Source organism: Amblyraja radiata, chromosome 9 (assembly GCF_010909765.2).
Source record: "Amblyraja radiata isolate CabotCenter1 chromosome 9, sAmbRad1.1.pri, whole genome shotgun sequence".
NCBI classification, from domain to species: domain Eukaryota; kingdom Metazoa; phylum Chordata; class Chondrichthyes; order Rajiformes; family Rajidae; genus Amblyraja; species Amblyraja radiata.
The window spans coordinates 6,061,166-6,088,021 of record NC_045964.1 but is presented as its reverse complement, the minus strand read 5'-3'; the positions used below and the strand labels follow the sequence as shown (position 1 = coordinate 6,088,021).

General features: G+C 49.1%; 1 protein-coding gene across 3 annotated transcripts in view; it reads right to left on the bottom strand.

The window, feature by feature from the left end:
* eif2ak4 (eukaryotic translation initiation factor 2 alpha kinase 4) overlaps positions 1–26,856 on the bottom strand; it is a 125,492-nt gene that overhangs the window by 1,201 nt on the left and 97,435 nt on the right. For 2 of the 3 annotated variants that reach the window (XM_033026581.1, XM_033026583.1), the window contains 12 exons: positions 25,535–25,600; positions 23,948–24,118; positions 21,347–21,481; positions 17,399–17,503; positions 17,024–17,152; positions 15,989–16,069; positions 13,518–13,621; positions 8,707–8,774; positions 6,618–6,715; positions 5,320–5,388; positions 2,403–2,447; positions 635–753 (listed from right to left, as the gene is read on the bottom strand). In XM_033026581.1, the coding sequence (XP_032882472.1) occupies positions 635–753; positions 2,403–2,447; positions 5,320–5,388; positions 6,618–6,715; positions 8,707–8,774; positions 13,518–13,621; positions 15,989–16,069; positions 17,024–17,152; positions 17,399–17,503; positions 21,347–21,481; positions 23,948–24,118; positions 25,535–25,600 (1,190 nt within the window). The remainder of the gene's footprint in view (positions 1–634; positions 754–2,402; positions 2,448–5,319; positions 5,389–6,617; positions 6,716–8,706; positions 8,775–13,517; positions 13,622–15,988; positions 16,070–17,023; positions 17,153–17,398; positions 17,504–21,346; positions 21,482–23,947; positions 24,119–25,534; positions 25,601–26,856) is intronic. The other variant, XM_033026582.1, reaches the window with a different exon arrangement.

Sequence of the window (26,856 nt, the reverse complement as noted above, 5' to 3'; positions counted from 1 at the left end):
TGTTGAGGTCAAGCAGGGTTAGAATTGTGTGGGAAGGAACTGCAAGTGCTGGTTGACATGGAAGATAGACGCAAAATGCCGGAGTAACTCAGCGGGACAGGCAGCGTCTCTGGAGAGAAGGAATGGGTGACGTCTCGGGTCAAGGCCGTTCTTCAGTCTGAAGTTACTCCAGCATTTTGTGTCTACCTTCAGGGTTTAGCATTGGCCGATGTCAATTTGGAAATAATTTTGTGAGCAGGAAACAAATAGTTGCTGTGTTGCAAATGTTCCATAAATGATGGCAAGAGTTGGTGGAAAGAGTGTGAACATTGAGGGACTGGCCTGAAACATCATCCCAAACATTACGTTCAAGAAGGAACTGCAGATGCTGGAAAATCGAAGGTCGACAAAAGTGCTGGAGAAACTCAGCGGGTGAGGCAGCATCTATGGAGCGAAGGAAATAGGCGACGTTTCGGGACGAAACGTCGCCTATTTCCTTCGCTCCATAGATGCTGCCTCACCCGCTGAGTTTCTCCAGCACTCTTGTCTACCCTAAACACTACCCCATCCTCTACTCTATTCCCCGCACCCTCTACAGCAACCCCACAAGGAGTCTCCTCAGTGTTCTGGGGACTCAGCTGTCCTTCTATCTCACCTCTTGACCAACTTGAAGTGATGGATTTGATCGCAAATGGACTTGAGGCTGCGTGGCTTGGTTGGGAGTGAGAACAGCTCTTGGACACTGTCGTTAAACATCTCCTCATCCCCATCGCACTGAGAAAGAAAGAGCAGAGGATGAGGAGGGTGCACGAGAGGACAGAACAGCCAGTCATGCATTCACTTCATCGCAAGGTCGCTATGAGGCCGAAGCCATTCATCAGACAAGTGCAACAGTTTACAGTCGGGTACAAGCTTGATGCAGGCATGTCTCTTATCGGAATATAACCATCACCTGCTGGAAGTTATAGTTTAGTTCAGAGATACAGCGCGGAAACAGACTCTTCGGCCCACCGAGTCCGCACCGACCAGCGATCCCCGCACACTAATACTATCCCACATACACTAGGGACAATTTACACATACACCAAGCCAATTCACATACAAACCTGTAAGTTTTTGGAGTGTGGGAGGAAACCTAAGATCTCGGAGAAAACCCACGCGGGTCACGGGGAGAACGTACAAACTCCGTACAGACAGCACCCGTGCCAGGATCAAACCCGGGTCTCTGGCGCCGTAAGGCAGCAACTCTACCGCTGCGCCTGAATGGTGGTTTCACCCTTAAAAATGAATAGGAGAATTCCATTTGTCAATTGGGCAATCGCGGTGGCACAGCGGTAGAGACGCTGCCTTACAGCAAAATGCAGCGCCGGAGACCAGAGTTCGATCCCGACTACGGGTGCTGTCTGTATGGAGTTTGTACGTTCTCCCCGTGATCTGCGTGGGTTTTCTCTGAGAACTTCGGTTTCCTCCCACACTCCAAAGACGTGCAGGTTTGTAGCTTAATTGGCTTGGTAAATGTAATATTGTCCAAGTTGGCAATATGCAGAGTACTGCCCTGCCGACTACAACATTCAGAAGGCTCAATGTGTGGAGATACCCGAGTCAGTTTGGATGTTGATGCCTAACTATCTGGAGAGTGGTGAGGCCAGTCACAGAGTAGGGGACCCTCACAGTTAATGCTAAGGACTGGGACTAGCCCAGTTGCTCACCTCCACAGATCAGTCCTTGCTCACCCACTCAGGCAGGTGTTCTGGGAGAAAACCAGGAAAGGCGACCGCTATTCTAAACACAGGGTCGCATGATGCTTCCCCACTACATCACTTACAAAGCAGTTATTTACAGAGAGTGATACAAAATGAAATCTTTGGAAACACCCAGCAGGTCAGGCAGCATCGAGGGGAAGAGAAGCAGAGTTGACATTTCAGGGCAAAGGCACTTGGTAAGGGGAGTTCACATGTTGCTTGACCTGAGTGTTTTCAGCAGCTTCTGTTTTTATCTCAGATTTATAGCTTCTGTAATTTTTGATTTTCAATAGACAATATTGCAGGAGTAGGCCATTCGGCCCTTCAAGCCAGCACTGCCATTCAATGTGATCAGGGCTGATCATCCCCAATCAGTACCCCGTTCCTGCCTTCTCCCCATATCCTGTGACTCCACTATTTTTAAGAGCCCTATCTAGCTCTCTCTTGAAAGCATCCAGAGAACCCGCCTCCACCTCTGAGGCACAGACTCACCACTCTCTGTGAGCAAAAGTGTTTCCTCGTCTCCGTTCTAAATCGTTTTCTCCTTATTCTTAAACAGTGGCCCCTAGTTCTGGACTCCCCTAACATCGGGAACATGTTTCCTGCCTCTAGCGTGTCCAAACCCTTAACAATCTTGTCAGCAAATTTTTGTTAGCAGAGAGTTTTAGATTGAGATCTTACCTTCAGCATTAAGAAGTTCCTCACCATTTCCTTCGACACATCCACCTGCAAATTACATAATACGCTTAGTTGACGGGAAGCTCTCATCCCCCTCCCTGACTAAATGTTTCACACAACCCCTCTCTGCTGAGACCAACCAGTGACACTGACTCCTACATGGCATCAGATACTGGAGACCCAGGCCAGCCTTAAGCTGAGAGCGATGCAGTGTAATACAGAGAGCCTTGGCAAGGGAACTTAGAGCAGGAAATGCACAGATACCCACAAGATGGTCCCTGGTGGCTGGAAAACTCCACACCCGTGTACTTTTGCAGCAGAGAAGCTTGTCATGGGTATGGCTGGTCATAGGGAATAGGAGTAGAATTAGGCCATTCGGCCCATCAAGTCTACTCTGCCATTCAATCATGGCTGATCTATCTCTCCTTCCTAACCCCATTCTCCTGCCTTCTCCCCATAACCCCTGACACCCGTACTAATCAAGAATCTATCTATCTCTGACTAAAGAATACCCACTGGTTCAGGGAAGGGTGAAGCTTGCTCATTTCACAGACAGGTGATTATATTCAACAGGTTTTCTTTTTGATATGGGAAGGCTGAGTTGGTAACGGGGATATGTCTTGCCCCCTGCCCGCGTGGGCTCCTCCACGCCGAGGGGTCTTGCAACCCTTCAAATAGATTGGAACCACTGGTGAGGTGGCCAAATGGGGGCAGAGCAAGATCAGACTGCGATGAAATCCTAGTCGTTTATCGAGTTTGGGTTACAACACGACTCAGTCCTACTACGATAGACACCAAAAGCTGGAGTAACTCTGTGGCTCTGAGATGTGGAGGAAGGAACTGCAGATGCTTCTTTAAACAGAAGATGGAGACAAAAAGCTGGCGTAACTCAGCGGGACAGACAGCATCCCTGGAGAAAAGGAATAGGTGACCTTCTGCAGACTGTAGAAGGGTCTCGACCCAAAACGGCACCTATTCCTTTTCTCCAGTGATGCTGTCTGTCCCGCTGAGTTACATCTCATCTTGGGTTTAAAGAAGCACCTGCAGTTTCTTCCTCCACGTCTCACAGTCCATCTAGCCGAGCAGTAGAAGACGCAGAAAGTGTCTGCCCTTTCATATTTCATCATCCTGAAGTCATGGGAACACAGAGAAGGTTCAGGACACCTCCTGTAGTCGGGGAAACCTCTCACCCTCTGGTAGCATGGGGAACTGAAGGTACAATAACATGTGGGGCAGCAGCTCGAGAAGTTGTGGCTAAACAGGAATTAAATTGGAGGACGAGAATATATGGAATTAAAGCATAATGGGCCAGGAGGTGTAGGTCCGTGAGTAATGGGGACGAGATTCCAGCTGTACAGCTTTAATTCCTGAAGGACAGAGGTGAGTATAGGCACAACGTCCAGGGTGACAAAATGCAGCAACCAAAATTGCACACATTACTTCAAATGCTGCCTGACCCAAATTATAGCCCTGTCCCACGGTACGAGTTCATTCCAAGAGCTCTCCAGAGTTTAAAAAAATCAAACTCGTGGTAAGCACGGAGAATGAACGTAGTGGGTACGTCGGAGCTCGGGGACGTCTCTTAGCGCTAACGGCAGGTACTCGGGAAGACTCGCTAACAGCAGGTAAGCACGGGAAGACTCGTGAAAATTTTTCAACATATTGAAAAATGTCCACGAGAGCCCCGAATACCGACGAGTGGCCATTACCGTAAATCTCCGAGTTCGAATCAGGACAAACTCGGGAGAACTCTTGGAATGAACTTGTACAGTGGTATAGGGCTATTATCTCAATACCAGACCTGACCCAAATTACCTCAATACCCCGATTACCCTGCATGTAATCCCAAATCTCCTTGTTCTCCAACAAGCCCTGGCATCTCCCCAGCAAACAAGTACTTGTATTTGTGTTTAGAAATGCCAAATTTCTCTGCGCGACCCAAACATGTCATTCATGAGAGAAACATTGAAATAGATTCGCTAATCAAAAACTCCAGTCTTCTTTAATTTGGCTCAGTTTGTCTCAATGGAAATCTTTCTCCAACAAGCAATAAAGATGGAAATGTAATGATGTTTTTCAATATCTCTCTGGCTGCCTCAGGTCCGATCGAGCACCCTAGTAGCCCAGCCCCTGGGTGCATACTCTTCACCCTGCATGCTGAGCAGGGGCGGAAAACCTGGGGGGGCCAGAGGGGACACGTCCCCTCCATGTTTTGAGAGGTGGGGGACATCTCCCCCCCAAGTTTTTGTCATCCGGATTTTAAAACCCGGTGAAATCTCCGCTTTCCGCGAGACAGTGGGGGTGGGACTGATGATCGAGGGCGCCGATTGGACGAGAGAGACGTCGGTCAGCAGGCAAAGGGGGCGGGACATGATTCAGCGCGATGATTGGAGGAGGGAGGAGTGGGGGGGGTGGGGGGTGGGACTGAGGATAGAGCGCGGTGATTGGAGGAGGGAGATGTTGCACAGACCTGCGCCTCATCCGCAGCCAGGATCGATCCCGGCCGGGTCTCCGGCGCTGTCCCGTCCCCTCCGAGTACCCACCCCCCCTCCACGGGTAGCCAGAGAGGTCGGAAGCAAAGACCCTCCGCTATAGGATCTTTGGTCGGGAATCAGACGGGCCAGCGCAGAGAAACAGCTCAACTCTGCCTGTCCCACCAGGTGAGCCTACAGCCTTCCTGGACTTGCGGGAAATATGGCCAGCGCGGAGAAGCAGCGCTGGTGTCCCGTCAGTCGAGACAAGGCTGTAGTTAACCCGGTGACACAGGCAGCGTTTAGCTGCATTTAGTGCTGGATTGAGCCTCCGAAGGTGTGTGTGTGTGTGCGTTCGTGCGTGCGTGTGTGTGTCCGCCAAAAAATTGTGTCCCCCGTCCCCTCCATGATTTGATAGCGAGTTCCGCTCTTGATGCTGAGGAACTTACCATTAAAACTTCAATTTCACTGCTTTTCTGCTGCAAGTTACTGACAAAGGTTTTCAGTCTTGTTAGAACCTGGAAAAGAAAGAAGGTTTAGTTTAGTTTAGAGATACAGTGCAGAAACAATTCCCTTCAGCCCGCCGAGGGTCAGTGCCGACCAGCAATCCCCGCACATTAAGCTATCCTGCAACACTAGGGACAACTTTACATTGATACCAAAGCCAAATAAACTACAAAACGGTACGTCTTTGGAGTGTGGGAAGAAACTGAAGATCGCGGAGAAAACCCACGTGGTCACAGGGAGAACGTACAAACTTTGTACAGACAGCACATCCGTAGTCAAGATGGAACCCGGGTCTCTGGCGCTGCAAGTGCTGTAAGGCAGCAACTCTACCGCTGCGCAACCGTGCCGTATGCAGGTATGCAGAATGAGGGTGACTCAGAAGAAATACGATGATGTTCATTCCATCTTCTGAAGATGTTTGCTGACGATTCAGGGTTCAACAAACACGGGTGCTAATGGTTCTACAGTAACCTATTAACATGCAAATATCTTATCTTTAGATCTTTACAAATTGTAAATGGGCAAGTTATCAGAAGTCACCGTCTTTGGAACAGCATGTACTGAGTTAACTAGGACTGGGCACACAGTGAGCTCTGCTTAAAATACTTTTTTTAGCCCTTGTTTCGCTGAACACCTTTGCTCAGTCTTCCTGGACCTACCTGATCTCCCGGTTGCCAAAAACTTTAATTCCCATTCCCACGCTGACCTTTCTGTCCTGGGCCTCCTCCATTGTCAGGGTGAGGCCAAACGCCAATTGGAGGAACAGCACCTCATATTCCGCTTGGGAACCTGCCTCCACCGCCCTCTGAGACAGAGAATTCCACAGACTCACCACTCTCTGTGAGAAAAAGTGTTTCCTCGTCTCCGTTCTAAATGGCTCACTCCTTATTCTTAAACTGTGGCCCCTGGTTCTGGACTCCCCCAATATCGGGAACATGTTTCCTGCCTCTAGCGTGTCCAAACCCTTAACAATCTTTCCCCTGACTCTCAGTCTGAAAAAGGGTCTCGACCCAAAACATCACCTATTCCTTTTCTCCAGAGATGCTGCCTGTCCCGCTGAGTCACTCCAGCATTTGTGTCTATCTTCGGTTTAAACCAGCACCAGTTCCTTCCTACACATCTAATTTACTGTTGACCAATTTTCAAATTGTTATGTCTGACTTGAGTCTCCTAAGCTATTCGGTAAGGAGGATGTTAGCAGCCTCTAGCTGAAGTTGGAATGAAGATCTCCACCCCTCACCTTCTCTGCATGCCGCTGTTTGTTGCTGGCAGATAACTTGTCGGGTGGAATGAAATTAAGGTTTGGGGTAATTGAACCCCCATACGATTCATACGATCCTGTGGGAAGAAAGCAAAATTACTTTTCAAAAAAAGATTCATAAATTCCGTGCAACTGTCTTAACTTTGCCTTCTAGATCTAAAGGCAGGAAGTGGCACTCATTTCTGTCGCAGTGAATCTCAGCAACAACAGAGAAAAGTCTGAAGGGTCTCGACCCGAAACGTCACCCATTCCTTCTCTCCAGTGATGCTGCCTGTCCAGCTGAGTTACTCCAGCATGTTGTGTCTCTCTTCAGTGTAAACCAGCATCTGCAGTTCCCTCCTTCACACTTGGTCAAACAAGACAGGACTATTTCTTCCTGAGGGAAGCAGCTAATGGTGCCCTCAGGGCTGGGGGAAGAACCATGGTGGGTCTGGAGCTACAGAGCACGGACACAGGTCCTTCGGCCCAACTTTCTCCAACCGACCAAGTTGGCATACTGGGATCATCCCACTTGCCTGCATTTGGCTCATAGCCTGCTAAACTCTTCCTATCAATATATCCATCCAAATTTAAAAAAAGTCATAATCGTATTAGCTTCTGGAGGTTCCAGTTCATTTCAGATAAGAACGACCTTCAGGGAAATAGTAGCCCGAGGCCCCTCTTAAAATCTCTCCCTCCTCCCTCCCTTTAAAACTAGTTTTAGAATCTTCTACCTTGACTTTATCCATGTCTTTACAATCTGGTACACCTCAATAAGGCCACCCTTCATCTCCTGCGTTCCAAAGAAAAATGTCCCAGCCTCTCCCTAAAGCTGAGGGCTGCCAGTGCAGGTAACATCCGCTGAATCACTTCTGCATCCTTTCAACCTCTGCTTCTGTGAGTCTACTCTGATCAAAGCCGACTAATTTTGGTGCAACGATTGTATGCTCTCATACAAAAGTAACTCAGCAGGCCAGGCAGCATCTCCGCAGGCCGTTCATAGGCGATGCTTCGGGCCGGGAACCTTCTTCAGACTTGATTGTGGAGGGGGAGAAGAAAGCTGGAAAAGGGGAGGAGAGACAGGGAGATATTAAACAGATTGGGATTGCTGTCCGTGGAAACACCAGAGGTTGCGGGGAGAACTTAAGAATAAGGGATCGGCCATTTCGGACTGAGATGAGGAAAAACACTATCACCCAGAGAGTTGTGAATCTGTGGAATTCTCTGTCACAGAAGGCAGTGGAGGCCAATTCACTGAATGTATTCAAGAGAGAATGAAAGCCCTGTCCCACGGTACAAATTCATTCCAAGAGCTCTCCCTAGTTGAAAAAAAATCAAACTCGTGGTAAGCATGGAAAATGAACGTAGCGGGTACGTCGGAGCTCGGGGACGTCTCTTAGCGCTAACGGCAGGTACTCGGGAAGACTCGCTAACGGCAGGTAAGCACGGGAAGACTCGTGAAGATTTTTCAACATGATGAAAAATGTCCACGAGAGCCCCGAGTACCGACGAGCGGCCATTACCGTAAATCTCCGAGTTCGAATCAGGGCAAACTCGGGAGAACTCTTGGAATGAACTCGTACCGTGGGACAGGGCTTTTAGATTTAGCTCTTACGGCTAACGGAAGCAAGGGATATGGGGGAAAAGGTAGGAACAGGGTACTGATTTTAGGTGATCAACTATGATCATATTGAATGGTTCAAAGGGCCAAATGGCCCACTCCTGCACCTATTTTCTATATTTCTAAGTTTCTAACTGACAGATGATGAGAGGCGCAGAACCTTTTCCCAGGATGGAAAAATTAAATACTTTAATACTAGAGGGCAAAGATTAAAGAGGATGTGCGGGGCCAGTTTTTTTTCATACAAAGGTAGATCTAAAGCCTTCAGATCTAGTGGTGAGTGGCGGGAATAGATACGATAGTAGTATTTAAGTGACTTTGGAGAGGCATGTGGATATGCAGGGAATTGGAGGTATACAGTGCCCTCCATAATGTTTGGGACAAAGACCTCTGCAGCACCCACTCCCCCACCTCACCACCTCTCCTTCAACGAGGGACACTTGGTCATAAACCAATGGCCACTGTTACCTGTTGCACTGCAGAAAGATCCTTTCAGTCCCTGACCCGTACAGGATAGTATCTCCGGAGTCTCCCTGCATAAAGTTAAACACAAGGAGAAAGACTGTAAAATCAATCACGCAACAGTGAGCTAACAGCAAGAGCGTTTGTTATATCTAAATAAACCCAAGCACTTTATTTCCCAGTGTTGCTCAATGCAGTCACTTCCTCAATCCAGCCACTTCAACCATTCACCTGATGCTAATCATATCAACAGCATTTTTCTCAGTAAATAATTTGCAGCAAGTGAGGCAGCAACTGTGGAAAGAGAAACAGTTAAAGAGCCTGTCCCACATACGCGACCTTTACAGGTGACTGCCGGTACTTGTCATAGGTCGTCAAAATTTTCAACGTTGAAAATTCAGCGGCGACCAGAAAGACGCTACGACTCTTTGGAGACATCTCACGACCATAGGAGACCTCTCACGACCATACAGGCGACCCCTGGCGACATGTCGCAGGTGACCTCTCATGATCATAGTCCTATGGTCGTGAGAGGTCTCCAAAGAGTCGTTGCGTCTTTTTGGTCGCCGTTGAATTTTCAACATGTTAAACATTTCGGCAACCTAACTCAGGTGCCGGCAGTCGCCTGTAACGGTCGCGTAAGTGGGACAGGCCCTTAACGTTTCAGGTCCAACACCCTCCACCAGAGCCCGGCAAGAGATTATACATGTGTAGGAAGGAACAGCAGATGCTGGTTTAAACTGAAGATAGACACAAAATGCTGGTGTAACTCAGCGGGCTGGAGAAAAGGTATAGGTGACGTTTCGGATCGAGACCCTCCCTTCTTCAGACTGAGAGTCGATGGAAAGGGAATCAAGAGATATAGATGATGATGTGGAGAGATATAGAACAAAGGAATGAAAGAAATGCAAAAATGTAACGATGATGAAGGAAACGGTCCATTTTGTTGGCTAAGTGATAATGAGTTATACAGATAATGAAACTCGGCAGGACGACAGTGAAACTATTACAATGACTCGGATGGGGAGGGGATGGAGAGAGAGGGAAAGCAAGGGCTACTTGAAGTTAGAGAAGTCAATGTTCATACCGCTGGGGTGTAAGCTGCCCAAGTGAAATATGAGGTGCTGTTCCTCCAATTTGCGCTGGGCCTCCCTCTAACAATGGAGGTCAGAGTGGGAATTGGAGGGGGAGTTGAAGTGCTGAGCAACCGGGAGATCAAGCAGGTTAAGGTGGACTGAGCGGAGGTTAGGAAATTAATCAACTGGCGAGAGAATGCGGGGGGGGGGGAGATGAATAGAATGGAAAGAATATCTTTGATATTCTCCGAAGGTCAAATGAGGTGACATGGTAGTTCGAGGCAGGGGTGGAAGATTGCAACCTTCACGTGGTCTGCCCTGTTTCGACTAATGCAATCAACTCGACGTGCACAAACGGAAGATCAAATAGAACAACTTTAGGCTGCGCACGCCACATGAAAGAAGAAGAAGAAGAAGTTTGAGGCAGACAACACTCCTTTATATTTTGTGTTGCCAGCAGTGAGCCCAGGGGAACATGACCAGTGGATAAGGTCACAGAAATTCTGACACTTATCTAAACGTTAGCTGTGGAACGTTAACGCTTTCATCTTCCATACATGCTGCCTGACTTGCTTCTACCACCTTCTGTTTCTGTTCTAGATTTCAGCATCTGTGCTTTTGATCATTTGTTCTATTTTCTCTGCGTAACTTTCTGACTTGGTCCACCTGTTGCAGCAGGGGGAGGTGGGGAGGGAGGGGACCAATATCAGGCCTCGTGTTTACCCGAAACATAGAAAATAGGTGCAGGAGGAGGCCATTCGGCCCTTCGAGCCAGCACCGCCATTCATTGTGATCATGGCTGATCGTCCCCAATCAATAACCCGTGCCTGCCTTCTCCCCATATCCCTTGATTCCACCAGCCCCAAGAACTCTGTCTAACTCTCTCTTAAATCCATCCAGTGACTTGGCCTCCGCTGCCCTCTGTGGCAGGGAATTCCACAAATTCACAATTCTCTGGGTGAAAAAGTTTTTCTCACCTCAGTCTTAAATGGCCTCCCCTTTATTCTAAGACGGTGGCCGCTGGTTCTGGACTCGCCCAATATTGGGAACATTTTTCCTGCATCTAGCCTGTCCAGTCCTTTTATAATTTTAAAAGTTTCTATAAGATTCACCCCTCATCCTTCTAAACTCCAGTGAATACAAGCCTAATCTTTTCAATCTTTCCTCATATGACAGTCCCGCCATCCCAGGGATCAATCTCGTGAACCTACGCTGCACTGCCTCAATCACAAGGAGGACAAAAATGCTGGAGAAACTCAGCGGGTGCGGCAGCATCTATGGAGCGAAGGAAATAGGCAACGTTTCTGGGCCGAAACCCTTCTTCAGACTCATTTTCCAAGCATCTGCATTTCCTTCTTGAACACTCTATCACAAGGATGTCCTTCCTCAAATTAGGAGGCCAAAACTGTACTCAATACTCCAGACGTGGTCTCGCCAGAGCCCTATACAACTGCAGAAGAACCTCTCGACTCCTATACTGAATTTCTCTTGTTATGAAAGCAGCTTTCAGAGCCACATCAGACAGTTAGTCTTCCGAGGACGGGCCCCGTGGGAGCTGGAGGACGTGCCCCGTGGGAGCTGGAGGACGTGCCACGTGGGAGCTGGAGGACGGGCCCCGTGGGAGCTGGAGGACGTGCCCCCAGGAACAAAGGAAGGACCGGCGTGGGATACTTAGTAACTCTGTCGGCGCCCTTTATGTGGAGACTCTTTGCATACCTCGGGTATGCAAAACAAAGAATCTCACTGAGACAATAAAGCATTCATTCGTTCATTCGCAGTCTATTTCCCTACCAGAGGACAGCAACACTCTCTTCGCTCCTCCTCCCACCACCCCCCCCCCCCCCCCCCCACACCACCCAGCCACCAGTGAAGCTTGCTCGACGGATCTAAGTCATATGACTTTGATCAAATTCTTTGAAATGTAAACATAAAGAGATATCTGTAGCCTCCTGTAATTCCAGTAAGGAGGAAGGAAAGCGATGCCTCAAATCCTGGTTCCCAAATGCCCCAAAAGAGCAGTGAACACCTCATTCGGTTTGTGGAGGAAGGAACTGCAGGTGCTGGTTTGAACCGAAGATAAAATTATCCAATGTGCACCTAATTATCAGGGGAGATGTTAAGCTTGGATGCTTAAACAAAAAGCTGGAGTAACTCAGCGGGACAGGCAGCATCTCTGGAGAGAAGGAATGGGTGACGTTTCGGGTCGAGACTTAAGTCTGAAGAGGGGTCTCAACCCAAAACTTCACCTATTCCTCTTCCCCAGAGATGCTGCCTGGCCCGCTATCTGTCCAGCTTTTTATGTCTACCTATGACATTTGGTTTGCTCGTATCAATGACTCTGCCCTCAGTAATCTGTGCCTGTGTAGTGTGGCATCACAGGTCCCCATTTCCCATCCCATTCTCTTTAATATTTTTATTGTAAGTATCCAAGTTCCTCCAGAACTCAGATTAAACTTTGTTGTCTCAATCTAGATTCTACCAGAAAGTCTGCGATTAGCCAGTACCCACATTTCTAGCATGCCTCTGGTGCAGTCAATGCCATGACCTTTTGCTGTTTACCCTCTCCCATGTCCATATCTGTGCCTCCCTATCCCTTGACTATCAGTCTGAAGAAGGGTCTCGATCTGAAACGTCACCCATTCCTTCTCTCCAGAGATGCTGCCTGTGGAATTCTCTGCCTCAGAGGGCAGTGGAGGCAGGTTCTCTGGATACTTTCGAGAGAGCTAGATAGATAGGGCTCTTAAAAATAGAGTAGTCAGGGGATATGGGGAGAAGGCAGGAACGGGGTATTGATTGTGGGATGATCAGCCATGATCGCATTGAAGGGGTTAGGTTAGGTAAGGGGGAGGTACAGGGAGACCTGGGCGTCCTTGTACACCAGTCACTGAATGTTGGCTTACAGGTACAGCAGACAGTGAAGAAAGCTAATGGAATGTTGGCCTTCATAACAAGAGGATTTCAGTATAGGAGTAAAGAGGTTCTTCTGCAGTTGTATAGGGCTCTGGTGAGACTACATCTGGAGTATTGTCTACAGTTTTGGTCTCCTAATTTGAGGAAGGACATCCTTGTGATTGAGGCAGTGCAGCGTAGGTTCACGAGATTGATCCCTGGGATGGCGGGACTGTCATATGAGGAAAGATTAAAAAGACTAGGCTTGTATTCACTGGAGTTTAGAAGGATGAGGGGGTATCTTATATAAACATATAAAATTATAAAAGGACTGGACAAGCTAGATGCAGGAAAAATGTTCCCAATGTTGGTTGAGTCCAGAACCAGGGGATAAAGGGGAGGCCATTTAAGACTGAGGTGAGAAAAACCTTTTTCACCCAGAGAGTTGTGAATTTATGGAATTCCCTGCCACAGAGGGCAGTGGAGGCCAAATCACTGGATGGGTTTAAGCGAGAGTTAGATAGAGCTCTAGGGGCTAGTGGAGTCGAGGGATATGGGGAGAAGGCAGGCACGGGTTATTGATTGGGGACGATCAGCCATGATCACAATGGCGGTGCTGGCTCGATGGGCCGAATGGCCTCCTCCTGCGCCTATTTTCTATGTTTCTATGAACGGCGGTGCTGGCTCGATGGGCCGAATGGCGTACTCCTGCACCTATTGTCTATTGTCCCCACTGAGCATTTTGTGACCATCGTCAGAGGATGACCCGGCCTGACCCTCTGCTCCAATGAATCCACGGCAGCAGCAGCACCGATGGTGTTGTCCGTGACCCGCAGGCCCGACTGTGCTCACCTGCTGCCCTTGTCAACGGATCGCAGCTTCTGGGAGAAATGTTCAACCAAATCAGTTTCCAAAACTCGCTTTTCCATCAGTTTGTCTTTTTCAAACGACCGCACCTGAGGGGAGGAGACGCCACAAAGAAGCACACACCAATGATGAAGGTGAAGTGGAAGGGTGGAAGTTCTCTCCAGACCCCAATGCCCCACCTCTCCCTCCCTTTCCCTCTTCCTCCCTCCCTTTCCCTCTCTCTCTCTCCCCTTACATAGAAACATAGACAATAGGTGCAGGAGTAGGCCATTCGGCCCTTCGAGCCTGCACCGCCATTCAATATGATCATGGCTGATCATCCAACTCAGTATCCTGTACCTGCCTTCTCTCCATACCCCCTGATCCCTTTAGCCTCAAGGGCCACATCTAACTCCCTCTTAAATATAGCCAATGAACTGGCCTCAACTACCTTCTGTGGCAGAGAATTCCACAGATTCACCACTCTCTGTGTGAAAAATGTTTTTCTCATCTCGGTCCTAAAAGACTTCCCCCTTATCCTTAAACTGTGACCCCTTGTTCTGGACTTCCCCAACATCGGGAACAATCTTCCTGCATCTAGCCTGTCCAACCCCTTAAGAATTTTGTAAATTTCTATAAGATCCCCCCTCAATCTTCTAAATTCTAGCGAGTACAAGCCGAGTCTATCCAGTCTTTCTCCATATGAAAGTCCTGCCATCCCAGGAATCAGTCTGGTGAACCTTCTCTGTACAGATCATTGGCTATATTTAAGAGGGAGTTAGATGTGGCCCTTGTGGCTAAAGGGATCAGGGGGTATGGAGAGTATGGCAAGAATGTATTTCCTCAGATTTGGAGACCAAAACTGTACGCAATACTCCAGGTGTGGTCTCACCAAGACCCTGTACAACTGCAGTAGAACCTCCCTGCTCCTGTACTCAAATCCTCTCTCTCCCTCTCATACCCTCTCTCTCTCCCTTATCCTCTCCCTCTCTCCCCCTTTCCCTCTCACCCTTTGCCCCTCTCCCCCCTCTCTCTCTCTCTCTCCTTAAAGGGCCTGTCTCACTTGGGTGTCATTTGCGCGTCAGCAGATGGCGCGCAAAGATTTTCTACGTCCCAAATTCCTGGGGCGCCGTGCATCACTGCCTATGTCACCACGCACCATGCGCGTGTAAAGCCCAATATATGCGCACATCACGTGCGCGTCATGACGTGTAAATGATGTTGTGTAAATGACGCGCAAATGACGCCCGAGTGGGACAGGCCCTCCTCTCTCTCTTTCCCTCTCTCTCTCTCCCCTCCTTTCCGTCTCCCATTCTCTCCCTCACCCTCCCATTCCCTCCCCCTCCCCCTCCCACCATCTCTCTGGTTTTCCATGCTCCAGCCCTCCGTTACATCCACCCTATCCCCCACACAAAGCCACCAGCATTTGCCATTGCAGGATATGGCCTGCACCCCACTCTTGCAAGAGGATCTCCCTTCCCACCCATGGCCACAGAAGCTTTTTCACTGTACCTCGGTACACGTGACAATAACCGTAACCGCACTGAACTGAACCACAGAACTGCGAGTCCACGCCTCGTTAAACCGTGAGTCTGCTTCCAGATCTTCCAGTAGAGAGCCACAATCTCCACAAGGCCACGGAGTTGGGGAACCCCACTTGTTCCCACCACACCCCCAGCCCAGCCCAGCCCAGCACCCCAGTGATGGACCTGGCTTAAAGCACAGGCAGTAAGTAATCCACACAGCAGCTGCCCGCAACACAGAGGAAAAGTCCAAGCTGCAGTATTTTAATTCAAACACAGGGACAAGAAATGGGGACAAGGTTGGTATATTTCACATTCCAAGCAGATTTAAATTAGCAGCCTTGTGTTATTTCCAGGGGGGGGGGGGAGAGGCTCGGGGGAGGGATGGGGGGATGTGTGAAGAGGATCAGTGGGGCATGGGGATCCGGAGGAAAGGATTGGGAGCGGGAGAGGCTGCAGGGTGGGGGAAAAGTGGCTCTGTGTGGGGGGTGGGGGAAAGAGGATCGGGGGGAGAGGCTCAGGAGGAGGGGGAGAGACTCAGGGGTAGGGAGAGGACCAAGGGGGGGCAAAGGAAGAGGGTCGGGAAGGATGAGGGGTGGGTGGCCAGGCCCAGAAGAGGCTTATGGGGAGGGGGGCTACTTCCTCTGAAGGCGCATTCGATACATCCACCACCCTCCGTGTGAAAAATTTGCCCCTCAGGTTCCTATTAAATCTTTACCCTTTCGCCTTAAACCTGTGTACTCTGGGTCTTGATTCTCCTTCCCTGAGTCCAAAGACTCTCTCTTTAGCTCCTGTGCTCCAAAGAATAAAGTCACAGGTTGGTCTTAACACCTCCTGTCATTAGCCATCCATACTGGAATAATGACACAGAATAGTAACAGGAAGATATTTACTTGTCTACATTGAACGTGGCTTTTAACAGGGAGAATTTGTTAGAATCTGAGCCACTGGTACCTTCACATGTCTGCTTTCTTTATCCGACACCAGGATTGAATAAGAAATTCCAGTCCGTTTGCAATGCTCCTGAACTTCCTCCTGTTCATAAAAACAGCAGAGCTTGAGATTACAACCTGAAGCACGAGAAATGAGGTTCCATTCACGAGGAATACAGTGTCAACTATGCACACCTTTCTTTTCACTCCCCCCCCACCCCATCTAGCCAGGACTACTGGAGGGCTTTGTTATAAGGAGAGACCAGATACGATGGAACACTTTTCCCTGCAGCGAAAGATGACCTCGCAGAGACTTGATAAAAATAAAGGGGGGCAAAGATAGGATAGAGTATTCGTAATATTTGTTAAGAGGAAGGATGTCATTACACTGGAAAGAATGCAGAAAAGTGGATGCTGTCAGGACTCGAGGGCCTGAGCAATAGAGACAGGTTGGGCTGGGACTTTATTCCTTGTAGCACAGGAAGCTGAGGGGTGGTCTTGTAGAGGTGTATAAAATCATGAGGGGAATGTATACAGTGGATGTGGAGAGGATGTTTCCACTGGTGGGAGAGTCTAGGACTAGACGTCAAAGCCTCAGAATTAAAGGACGTTCTTTTTAGGAAGGGGATTTGAATTTCTGTAGTCAGAGGGTGGTGAATCTGTGGCATTCTTTGCCACAGAAGGCTGTGGAGGCCAAGTCAACGGGTATATTTAATGCAGAGATAGGTAGATTATTGGAGATAGATAGGTGTCAGGAGTTATGGGGAGTAGGCAGGAGAATGGGGTTTAGGAGGGAGAGCCACGATAGAATGGCTGAGCAAAATTGATGGGCCGAATGGCCTAATTCTGCTCCTATCACTTTTGACCTTCTGAATTCAGCCTCAGCAAACTGGGTGGGTGAAAAGCGAGGCTTTGTCCATGCAAACACCGTCCGCAACATTGAGGGGGAATTTTCAGTGGTTGTTGATTGAGAATATTCCCCCCAGCCCCACACCCCCCCCCCCCCTTCCGCACCACACAGCCTGTAGACCGAACAGTCAGCTTTGATGCGAGTTACCTGGGAGACATCACAGAGAAGCTCGGTGTTTATCCCCACTGTCCACAACCTCTGGACGATCCTGATGGCTCTGTCAACTAATATATTCCCCATTGCAACAACCAGTGTCTTGCAATGGCAACTCGCAAGCTGGGATTGGAGAAAGATGTTTAGTATTTGCCATGGAGATTTGAAACAGGGCGTTTCACAAGCGTCACAGTCATTCAAGGCAAACAACAAAAAGAGATCATCTCCGTCAATCTGCCCCCACTGCCAGCCATCCTCCATATCCCACCCTCTCACTCACATCCTTCCACAATTCATTCGTTACAATTTATTGGGTGAAGTCAACATTAAATAAAAATAAAAAATGAAATCCTGGGTCAGGGAACTCACTGGCATTGAGGCGCTGCAAAGCGTGGAGATCTTATCCAGGGCAAGACTGACTCCCACGGCCGAGGGAACTGGGCCTGTGACTTGCGGCCCCCGGAACTCCAGAATCTAAAGGGCGGGAGAGGAACAAGTTATTTATTGAGAAGGTCAAATAGATTTGCAACCTTTCAGAGCATCTCTCGGATAATAGTTATCATATATCTATCTATCTATATTACTAAAACTCGACCGGTTTTGGCTTTCTGTGCTGCGGTTTCCGAGAGTACGCCGCCACCTACGGCCGTCATTTTTGGCCACCTCGCTCAGAGCCCCCCTCCGCCACATGTGTGACGAGGATTTTTCCCGTCGATGAAAATTGACAGAGATATTAATGTTTTTACAACATTCCCCATTCTCTCTGCTGCCCCTGCTGGAGGGAGGGGGAAGGACTATAAAACCAGGAAGTGTGTGTGCCTCAATCAGTCTCTGCAAGTGGTGTGCCTCAATCAGAGCTTTGAATGACTGACAAATGTCTACAGCACTGTGAGTACCCTTAATTTGGTTTGAAAATGAAAATATGGTTAGAGGTAAAAAAGCACTGGTTAGAAGTAAAAAGGCACTCTCTCTCCCCCCCCCCTCCCTCTCCTCTCCCCCCCCCTCCCTCTCCTCTCCCCCCTCTCTTCTCCTCCCCCTCTCCTCTCCCCCCCCCTCTCCTCTCCCCCCCTCTCCTCTTCCCCCTCTCCTCTCCCCCCCTCTCCTCTCCCCCCCTCTCCTCTCCCCCCCTCTCCTCTCCTCTCCCACCCTCCCTCTCCTCTCGCCCCCTCCCTCTCCTCCCCCCTCCATCCCCTCCCCCACCGTCCCTCCCCTAAACCCCCCTCCCCTCCACACACCCCTACCCCCTCCCTGCTCCCCACCTCTCCCTGCCCCTCATCTCACCCCCCTCTCAGCACTCCCTCTCTCTCCCCCCCCTCTCTCCCCACCCCTCTCTCCTCCCCCCCCTCTCTCTCTCTCTCTCTCTCCCCTCCTCCCCTCTATTAGCGTGAGTGCGGGGGGGGGGGTAGTTAGTGTGTGATGCTGCATGCCGCCTCCCCCCCCACAACCGCACGTTGGGGGAACAGACCCAACGGGTCTGCACTCGGTCTAGTATATTACTAAAAGTCTGATCTTGACCGCTTTTGGCTCGTATTGGTGCGATTTCCGAGAGAACGCCGCCACCTACGGCCGTCATTTTTGGCCACCTTACTCAAAGCCCTCCTCCGCCTTCCGGGACCGGAGGATTTTTCCCATCGATGAAAAACCAAAGAGATATTAATGTTTTTTTTAAATTCCCCATTCTCTCTGCTGCCTCCGCTGGCGGCAGGGGGAGGGACTATAAAACCTGGAAGTGTAGTCCCTCAGTCTCTGCCAGACCCAGGAAGCGAGAGGGTCACGGCTCTCTGAGCTGCGAATAACACTGAACGCACGTCTACTCCACAGGGAGTCCCCTCGATGCGGCTGTAAGGTGGCTGCTGCCCAATTGTTTGCCTCACCTTTTTAACATGTTTGTGTTCACCAAATGAATTTCGGCTGTCGGGTGGCTGCTTCCAAATTGTTTGCCTTGGCTTGGCTTGGCTTTTCAAATCATTGCAACAGTTGGCTGCCAGCCCAAGAATCCATTCGGCCCACAATGTCGAAACCAGTACCTTCGGCCCCCAACACCCATACTAGCTCAACAGAAAGCCCCCCCCCCCCCACCACTGGCGAGCAATATTGGAATTGGTGGAAAGGTGGAATATTGTGTTGGTGACTAGCCCTCCAGTGTGATGCTGGGACCCAACGGGTCCCACTTAGTCTAGTATATATATATATATATATATATATCAGGAACAGCTAAATTCGCCATCAAACAAACTATGAAAAATAACAGCCTATTGCATTTTATCTGTTTATTTATTGTGTATATATATGGTCTATGGTATATAGACACACTGAACTTTTATCTCCTGTCCTGTATTATGTTTACATATTGTGTTGTGCTGCAGCAAGCAAGAATTTCATTTTCCTATCTGGGACACATGACAATAAAACCATCTTGACACTTGACTAAAGTCTATGCTCTGGGAAAAAGATTCTGATTATATATGATTATCTTAAAAAAAAAGGCAAGTTTTATCATTGATGCCCTCATCTTAGTTGAGTTTAGTTTGGGTTTAGAGGTACATGCGGAAACAGGCCTTATGGCCCACCGAGTCCGCCCTGACCAGTGATTACACGTAAACTAATTCTATCTTGCACATTAGGGAACAATTTACACAAGCCAACCTCTACCTCCGCTACATCGACAACTGCATTGGTGCCACCTCCTGCACCCACACACAACTGACTGACTTCATCCACTTCACCACTAACTTCCATCCGGCACTCAAACACACCTGGACCATTTCCGACATATCCCTACCATTTCTTGACCTCACTATCTCCATCGCAGGTGATAGACTTCTGACCGACATCCACTATAAACCTACTGACTCCCATGGCTATCTAGACTACACATCCTTCCACCCGGCTTCCTGTAAGGACTCCATCCCCTACTCCCAATTCCTCCGTCTACACCGCATCTGCTCCCAGGATGAGGTGCTCCACACCAGGGCATCAGAAATGTCCACATTCTTCAGGGAACGGAGGTTCCCCTCCCCTACTATAGATGAGGCCCTCACCAGGGTTTCTTCAATACCCCGTAACACTGCTTTCTCTCCCCATCCCCCCCACTCGGAACAAGGGCAGAGTCCCCCTAGTCCTCACCTTCCACCCCACTAGCCGTCACATACAATAAATAGTCCTCCGTCATTTTCACCACCTCCAACGTGACCCCACCACTCGCCACATCTTCCCATCTCCCCCCTCTGCTTTCCCCAAAGACCGCTCCCTCCGTAACTCCCTGGTCAATTCTTCCCTTCCCACCCGCACCACCCCCTCCCCGGACACTTTCCCTTGCAACCGCAAGAGATGCTACTTTTCCTCCCTGTCGCTTTACCTCCCCCTTGACTCTATTCAAGGACCCAAGTAGTCGTTCCAGGTGCGACAGAGGTTCACCTGCACCTCCTCCAACCTCATCTATTGCATCCGCTGCTCTAGATGTCAGCTGATCTACATCGGTGAGACCAAGCGTAGGCTTGGCGATCGTTTCGCCGAACACCTCCGCTCGGTCCGCGTTAACCAACCTGATCTGCCTGTGGCTCAGCACTTCAACTCCCCCTCCCATTCCGAATCCGACATTTCTGTCCTGGGCCTCCTCCATGGCCAGAGTGAGCACCACCGGAAATTGGAGGAGCAGCACCTCATATTCTGCTTGGGCAGTCTGCACCCTAGCGGCATAAACATTGACTTCTCCAATTTCCGGTAGCCCTTGCTGTCTCCTCCCCTTCTCAGCTCTCCCTCAGCCCTCTGGCTCCTCCTCTTCCTTTCTTCTTCCCACACCCCCCATCCTGCATCAGTCTGAAGAAGGGTTTCGGCCCGAAACGTTGCTTATTTCCTTCGCTCCATAGGTGCTGCCGCACCCACTGAGTTTCTCCAGCACTTTTGTCTATCTTCGATTTTCCAGCATCTGCAGTTCCTTCTTGAACATTTTACAGAAGCCAATGGCGCTGTAAGGCACTGCTGCTGCGTCACTGTGCCAATGGACAGTCGAGATTTAGCTACGAGAACGGGAGCAATTCAAAAAGGCCAGACTCACATTTTAATTTATTTTTGTTTAGACACTGCATGGAAACAGGCCCTTCGGCCCACCGAGTCCTGATTCTTTGCTGTATCTCTGAACAGTTAGACAGGTACATGGATAGGACAGGTTTTGAGGGCTATGGGCCAAATGCAGGCAGGTGGGACTAGAGTAGCTGGGACATGTTGGCCGGTGTGGGCAAGTTGGGCCGAAGGGCCTGTTTCCACGTTGTATCACTCTATGACTAAACTAAACTAATGCAAGGTCAGGGAACTCACCAGATTGTCGAACCTCCCTCCAGCTGCGAGGGTCTCTGGGACAACACGGTGTCTCCGATGTACAAATGCAACGAACTGGAAAATGATGCCACTGTATTGGTGCACCTTGTAGACAAGGCCCAGATTGATCACCACCTGCAACGCAACGAAATACAAGTTCACTTTCCAGCCACCACTGACATTGTGCTTAGTGATCACATCCGAGATGACCTCATTCTTTAGAGAACGGGGGTTCCCCTCTTCCATCACGGATGATGCCCTCACTTGTGACTCCTCGATACCCCGCAGCCCCCCCCCCGTCGCAACAGGAACAGAGTCCCACTAGTCCTTACCTTCCACCCCATCAGCCGTCACATACAACACATAATGTTCCCACATTTTCGCCACCTCCAACGGGATCCCACCACTATCCACATCTTCCCATCTCCACCCCTTTCCGCCTTCCACAGAGATCGTTCCCTCCGCAACTCCCAGGTCAACTCGTCCCTTCCAACCCAAACCACCCCCTCCCCAGGTACCTTCCCCTGCAACCGCAGGAGATGCAACACCTGTCCCTTTACCTCCCCCGTGACTCCATCCAAGGACCCAAACAGTCTTTCCAGGTGAGGCAGAGGTTCACCTCCAACCTCATCTACTGTATCCGCTGTTCCAGGTGTCAACTTCTGTACATCGGCAAGACCAAGCGTAGGCTCGGCGATCGATTCGCTGAACATCTCCGCTCAGTCCGCCTGAACCTACCTGATCTCCCGGCTGCTGGACACTTTAACTCCCCCTCCCCTTCCCACACTGACCTTTCTGTCCTGGGCCTCCTCCATTGCCAGAGTCAGGCCCAACTTAAATTGGAGGAACAGCACCTCATATTTCACTTGGGCAGCTTACACCCCAGCGGTATGAACATTGACTTCTCTAACGTCAAGTAACCCTTGCTTTCCCTCTCTCTCTGTCCCACCCGCACCCTATCCTCTTGCTAATTTCATCTCGTCCTCAGCCAACAATTTGTCATACTATTTGTCATCTATATCAATGATTTGGATAAGTACAGGGCAGGATTAGCAAGTTTGCAGATGATACAAAAGTGGATGGTTTTGCAAATAATAATAAGATGGTTGTCAAAAATTCTAGCAGGATCTTGATCGATTGGCCAGGTGGGCTGAGGAATGGTTGATGGAATTTAATACAGAGAAACGTGAGGTGTTGCATTTTGGAAAGTCTAACATGGCAAGACCTACACAGTGAATGGTAGGGCTCTGGGGAATGTTGTGGAGTAAAGGGATCTAGGAATGCAGGTGCATAGTTCCTTGAAGGTGGCATCATAGGTGGTTGGGTGGTCAAAAAGACTTTTGGCACATTGGACTTCATCAGTCAGTGTATTGAGTATAAGCGTTAGGAGGTCATGTTGCAGTTGTATAAGACGTTGGTGAGGCCGCATTTAGAGTATTGTGTTCAGTTCTGGGCACCATGTTATAGGAAGGATGTTGTTAAGTTGGAAAGGGTATAGAGAAGATTTACACGGATGTTGCCGAGGCTCGAGGATCTGAGCTATAGGGGGATGTTGAGTAGGCTGGGACTCTATTCCCTGGGATGCGGGTGGATGAGGGGTGATCTCATAGAGGTGTGTAAAATCATGAGAGGAATAGATCGGGTAGATGCACAGAGTCTCTTGCCCAGAGTAGTTGAATCGAGGATCAGAGGGGATAGGTTTAAGGTGAAGGGGAAAGATTTAATAGGATTCTGGGGGGGTAACTTTTTCCACACAGAGGGTGGAATGGAATGAGCTGCCAGAGGAGGTAATTGAGGTACTATCATAACAATTAGACAGATACATGGATAGGAGAGGTTTAGAGGGATATGGTCCAAACGCAGGCAAGTGGGACTAGTGCAGATGGGACACGTTGGTCAGTGTGGGCTAATTGGGCTGAAGGGCCTGTTTTGACATTGTATGACTCTATACTTAGTTGATAGGTTCTAGAAGCAGAATTAGGCCATTCGCCCCATCAAGTCTACCCCCTTTCAACCATGGCTGATCTATCTCTCCCTCCTAACCCCATTCTCCTGCCTTCTCCCCATAACCACTGACACCAGTACTAATCAAGAATCTGTCTATCTCTGCATTAAAAATATCCACTGACTTGGCCTCCACAGCCGTCTGTGGCAAAGAATTCCACAGATTCACCACCCTCTGACTAAAGAAATTCCTCCTCATCTCCATCCTAAAGGAAGGTCCTTTAATTCTGCGGCTATGACCTCTGGTCCTAGACTCTCCCACTGGTGGAAACATCATCTCCACATCCACTGTATCCAAGCCTTTCACTATTCTTTATGTTTCAATGCGGGTCCCCCCCTCAACTTTCTAAACCCCAGCGAGTACCGGCCCAGTGCCAACATGTGCTTATCATATGTTAACCCACTCATTCTTGTAAACCTCCTCTGGACCCTGTGCAGAGCCAGCACATCCTTCCTCAGATATGGGGGCCCAAATCTGCTCAGCAGTGTTCAATACTAAGCGAAGCATGGTAATGAAATTTCGTCCAAACTTGTTTTTGAATGATAAATCAAAAAGTTCAACTGCTGCTTGAGCTAGTCATTGCCATTACGACCAACCTGATGTTTGATGTGAAGTTGCTTCAGATGCTCCATCACAGCCTGCAGGTCCTTCAAGCCTTGCTTAGCCAGCTGAGAAACTGCCGACTTCCCTTTCATCAGTGGGGTCAACAAACTGCTCAGTTCCTTAATGTCCAACTTCGCATCAATATACTTGTAAAGTTGCAAGAGCTGAGAGGGAGAAAGTCAGTTTCAATTACAGTGGTAGAGGTTTAGATTATTTGATTTCTCCCCAGAAGGCCAACTAAGAGGGGTCTTGACCCGAAACGTCACCCACTCCTTCTCTCCAGAGATGCTGCCTGTCCCGCTGAGTCACTCCAGAATTTTGTGTCTATCTTCTGTTTGCAAATCCTGATGTTTCTGCGTCATTAGGCTATCTGTGCGCCCAGGAGCGGAAAAGACTGCAAAAAGTTGTAAACACCGCCCAGTCCATCATTGGCTCTGACCTCCCCACCATCGAGGGGATCTATCGCAGTCGCTGCCTCAAAAAGGCTGGCAGCATCATCAAGGACCCACACCATCCTGGCCACTCACTCGTCTCTCCGTTACCTTCAGGTAGAAGGTACAGGAGCCTGAAATCTGCAACGTCCTGGTTCAGGAATAGCTGCTTCCCCACTGCCATCAGACTATTAAACTCAACTCAAACAAAACTCTGAACTTTAATAGCCTATATGCTTATTTATGTGTGTATATATATATATTCAATGGTGTATGGTCACACTGATCTGTTCTGTATTTATTATGCCTACTATATTCTGTTGTGTTGAAGCAAAGCAAGAATTTCATTGTCCTATCTGGGACACATGACAATAAACTCTCTTGAATCTTTGCCTGGGACCTAATTCCTATTGGCTCTTTAAAATGACCAGGGTCCCGGTTCCCACACTCCTTACGAAACTATTTGGGAAATTTATACTACATTCGGTGTAACATTTAAAAAATACGGATTAAAAATGTAACATCATCCAACTCTCTGGAACATCAGGCACCACCAATGTCCCAAACATGCTGGATTAACGGAGTTTTCACCGTAAATACAAAGAGAACAGAAAAGAGAAGTGAAATTAAATTCACTGAGTTGAACAATTGCCTTTGTCCAGTTGGTTTAAATAAATGGACTTTGTCCATCCTTTCTGTACAGTTGCATATAATAAAACAGGTATCATTACACTGCCAATATCAGGTCGGGGGGAGTTCCCCCCCGCCATGGGTACCATGTAATCCCTTGCTACCTGCACCATGGTCGGATAGTCGGCGACTAAACCATCTCACCCACCTGGTTTGCCAGGTGAGGAGGGGGCTGTGGACCAAACACAAGAGCTGTCAAAGGGCGGATCCTAGCGAGCCAACGGCCATCCACACTTCAGTAGAAGTTGCGATCACTGGCGTACACAGCATTGTAAGGAATGATGATAAAGCACACACACCTAAACCCTATACTTCCAGCGGCGGAAGTCCGCAGGAACTGGAGGACAGAGACGTGTGGTGCGTCCGTCACCGTTCCTGTCGGAAACCAGCACCACTGCGTTGTTAATGTTTTCAACACTGATGAATGAATGAATGCCAATAAACTGATACAAAACTTACATTATTTTGTGACAGGGAGAGATTGTAGAACTTGGCTTCTGCCTCTCGCCTGGTCAGTTTCCCAACCTATAAAGGAAAGAAGAGGTTGACTGTTAAAATATTAATGGTGATCGATGGAAATAAACCAAACACAAGTATTTGTATTTGTGGAATCTGAGGGGTAACTTTTTCACACAAAGGGTGGTGGATGTATGGAACAAGCTGCCAGAGGAGGTAGTTGAGGCAGGGACTATCCCAACATTTAAGAAACATTTAGACAGGTACATGGATAGGACAGGTTTGGAGGGATATGGGCCAAACGCAGGCAGGTGGGACTGGTGTAGTTGGGACTTGTTGGCCGGTGTGGGCAAGTTGGGCCGAAGGGCCTGTTTCCAACACTGTATCACTCTATGACAAGCATTATGTAGTTAAAGAAATGTGTTCAAAGGTACAGATTTCATGTGAGCTCTCCTGCATGAGAAATGTAACAGGAAAGTCAAGCCAGAAGTGTTGAAGTCTGGAGTGTGGCGGTGTCTAACGGCAGCGGCTCGTCTGCAGTCCGTCTGTCGTTTGTTAAATTTTTGTCCCATTAGATGATGTTTTTGGTTTTAATTTTTATTATTTTTTAGCTGTGTATATGTGTGTGTGGGGTGGGGTGGGGGAAACAGTTTAATCTCTTCCCTGTACGGGGACCCGACTTTTTCCCTGTCGGGTCTCCGGTGTCGTTGGGCCTAACATCGTGGAGCCGGCGGCGGCCTCCAACCGGAACCAACCTGAGGGCTCCAGTCGCGAAGCCTGCGGACTCGCCATCGCGGAGCTGGCCGACTTCGGGGCGGGGAGAGCTGTGTTGGCGCATGGCTGCGACCCGACTTAGGAGCTTCAGAGGCTCCGGCCGCAGGCCCGGTGGACAGGAACATCAGGAGCTCGCAGGTCCCTGGTGGGAGACCGCTTTTCGGAGCTCCCGCAACGGCAAACTTCTTCCGCTGGAATTGCGAGGTTTAAATGACTTGGAGCAGGGCCTAAGATTGCCCGGCGTAGATTAATGGCCGCAGGATTTACCATCGCCCGCCGGGGGCTTTAACATTGTGAGCCCTTGTCCCTGTCGCCTTGACGCAGCAGTCGGACTGCTTGACCACGGGAGAAGAACAAAGGGAAGAGATAAGACTTTTGCCTTCCATCACAGTGAGGAGGTGTTGGAGATTCACTGTGATGGATGTTAGTGTAAACTGTGTTAAGTGTGGGTCTTGGGTTTTTTTGTAATGTAAGACTGGAGAAAATACAATTTCGTTCAAACCAAGCTGTTTGAATGACAATAAAAGGCATTCTATTCTATTCATGAACAT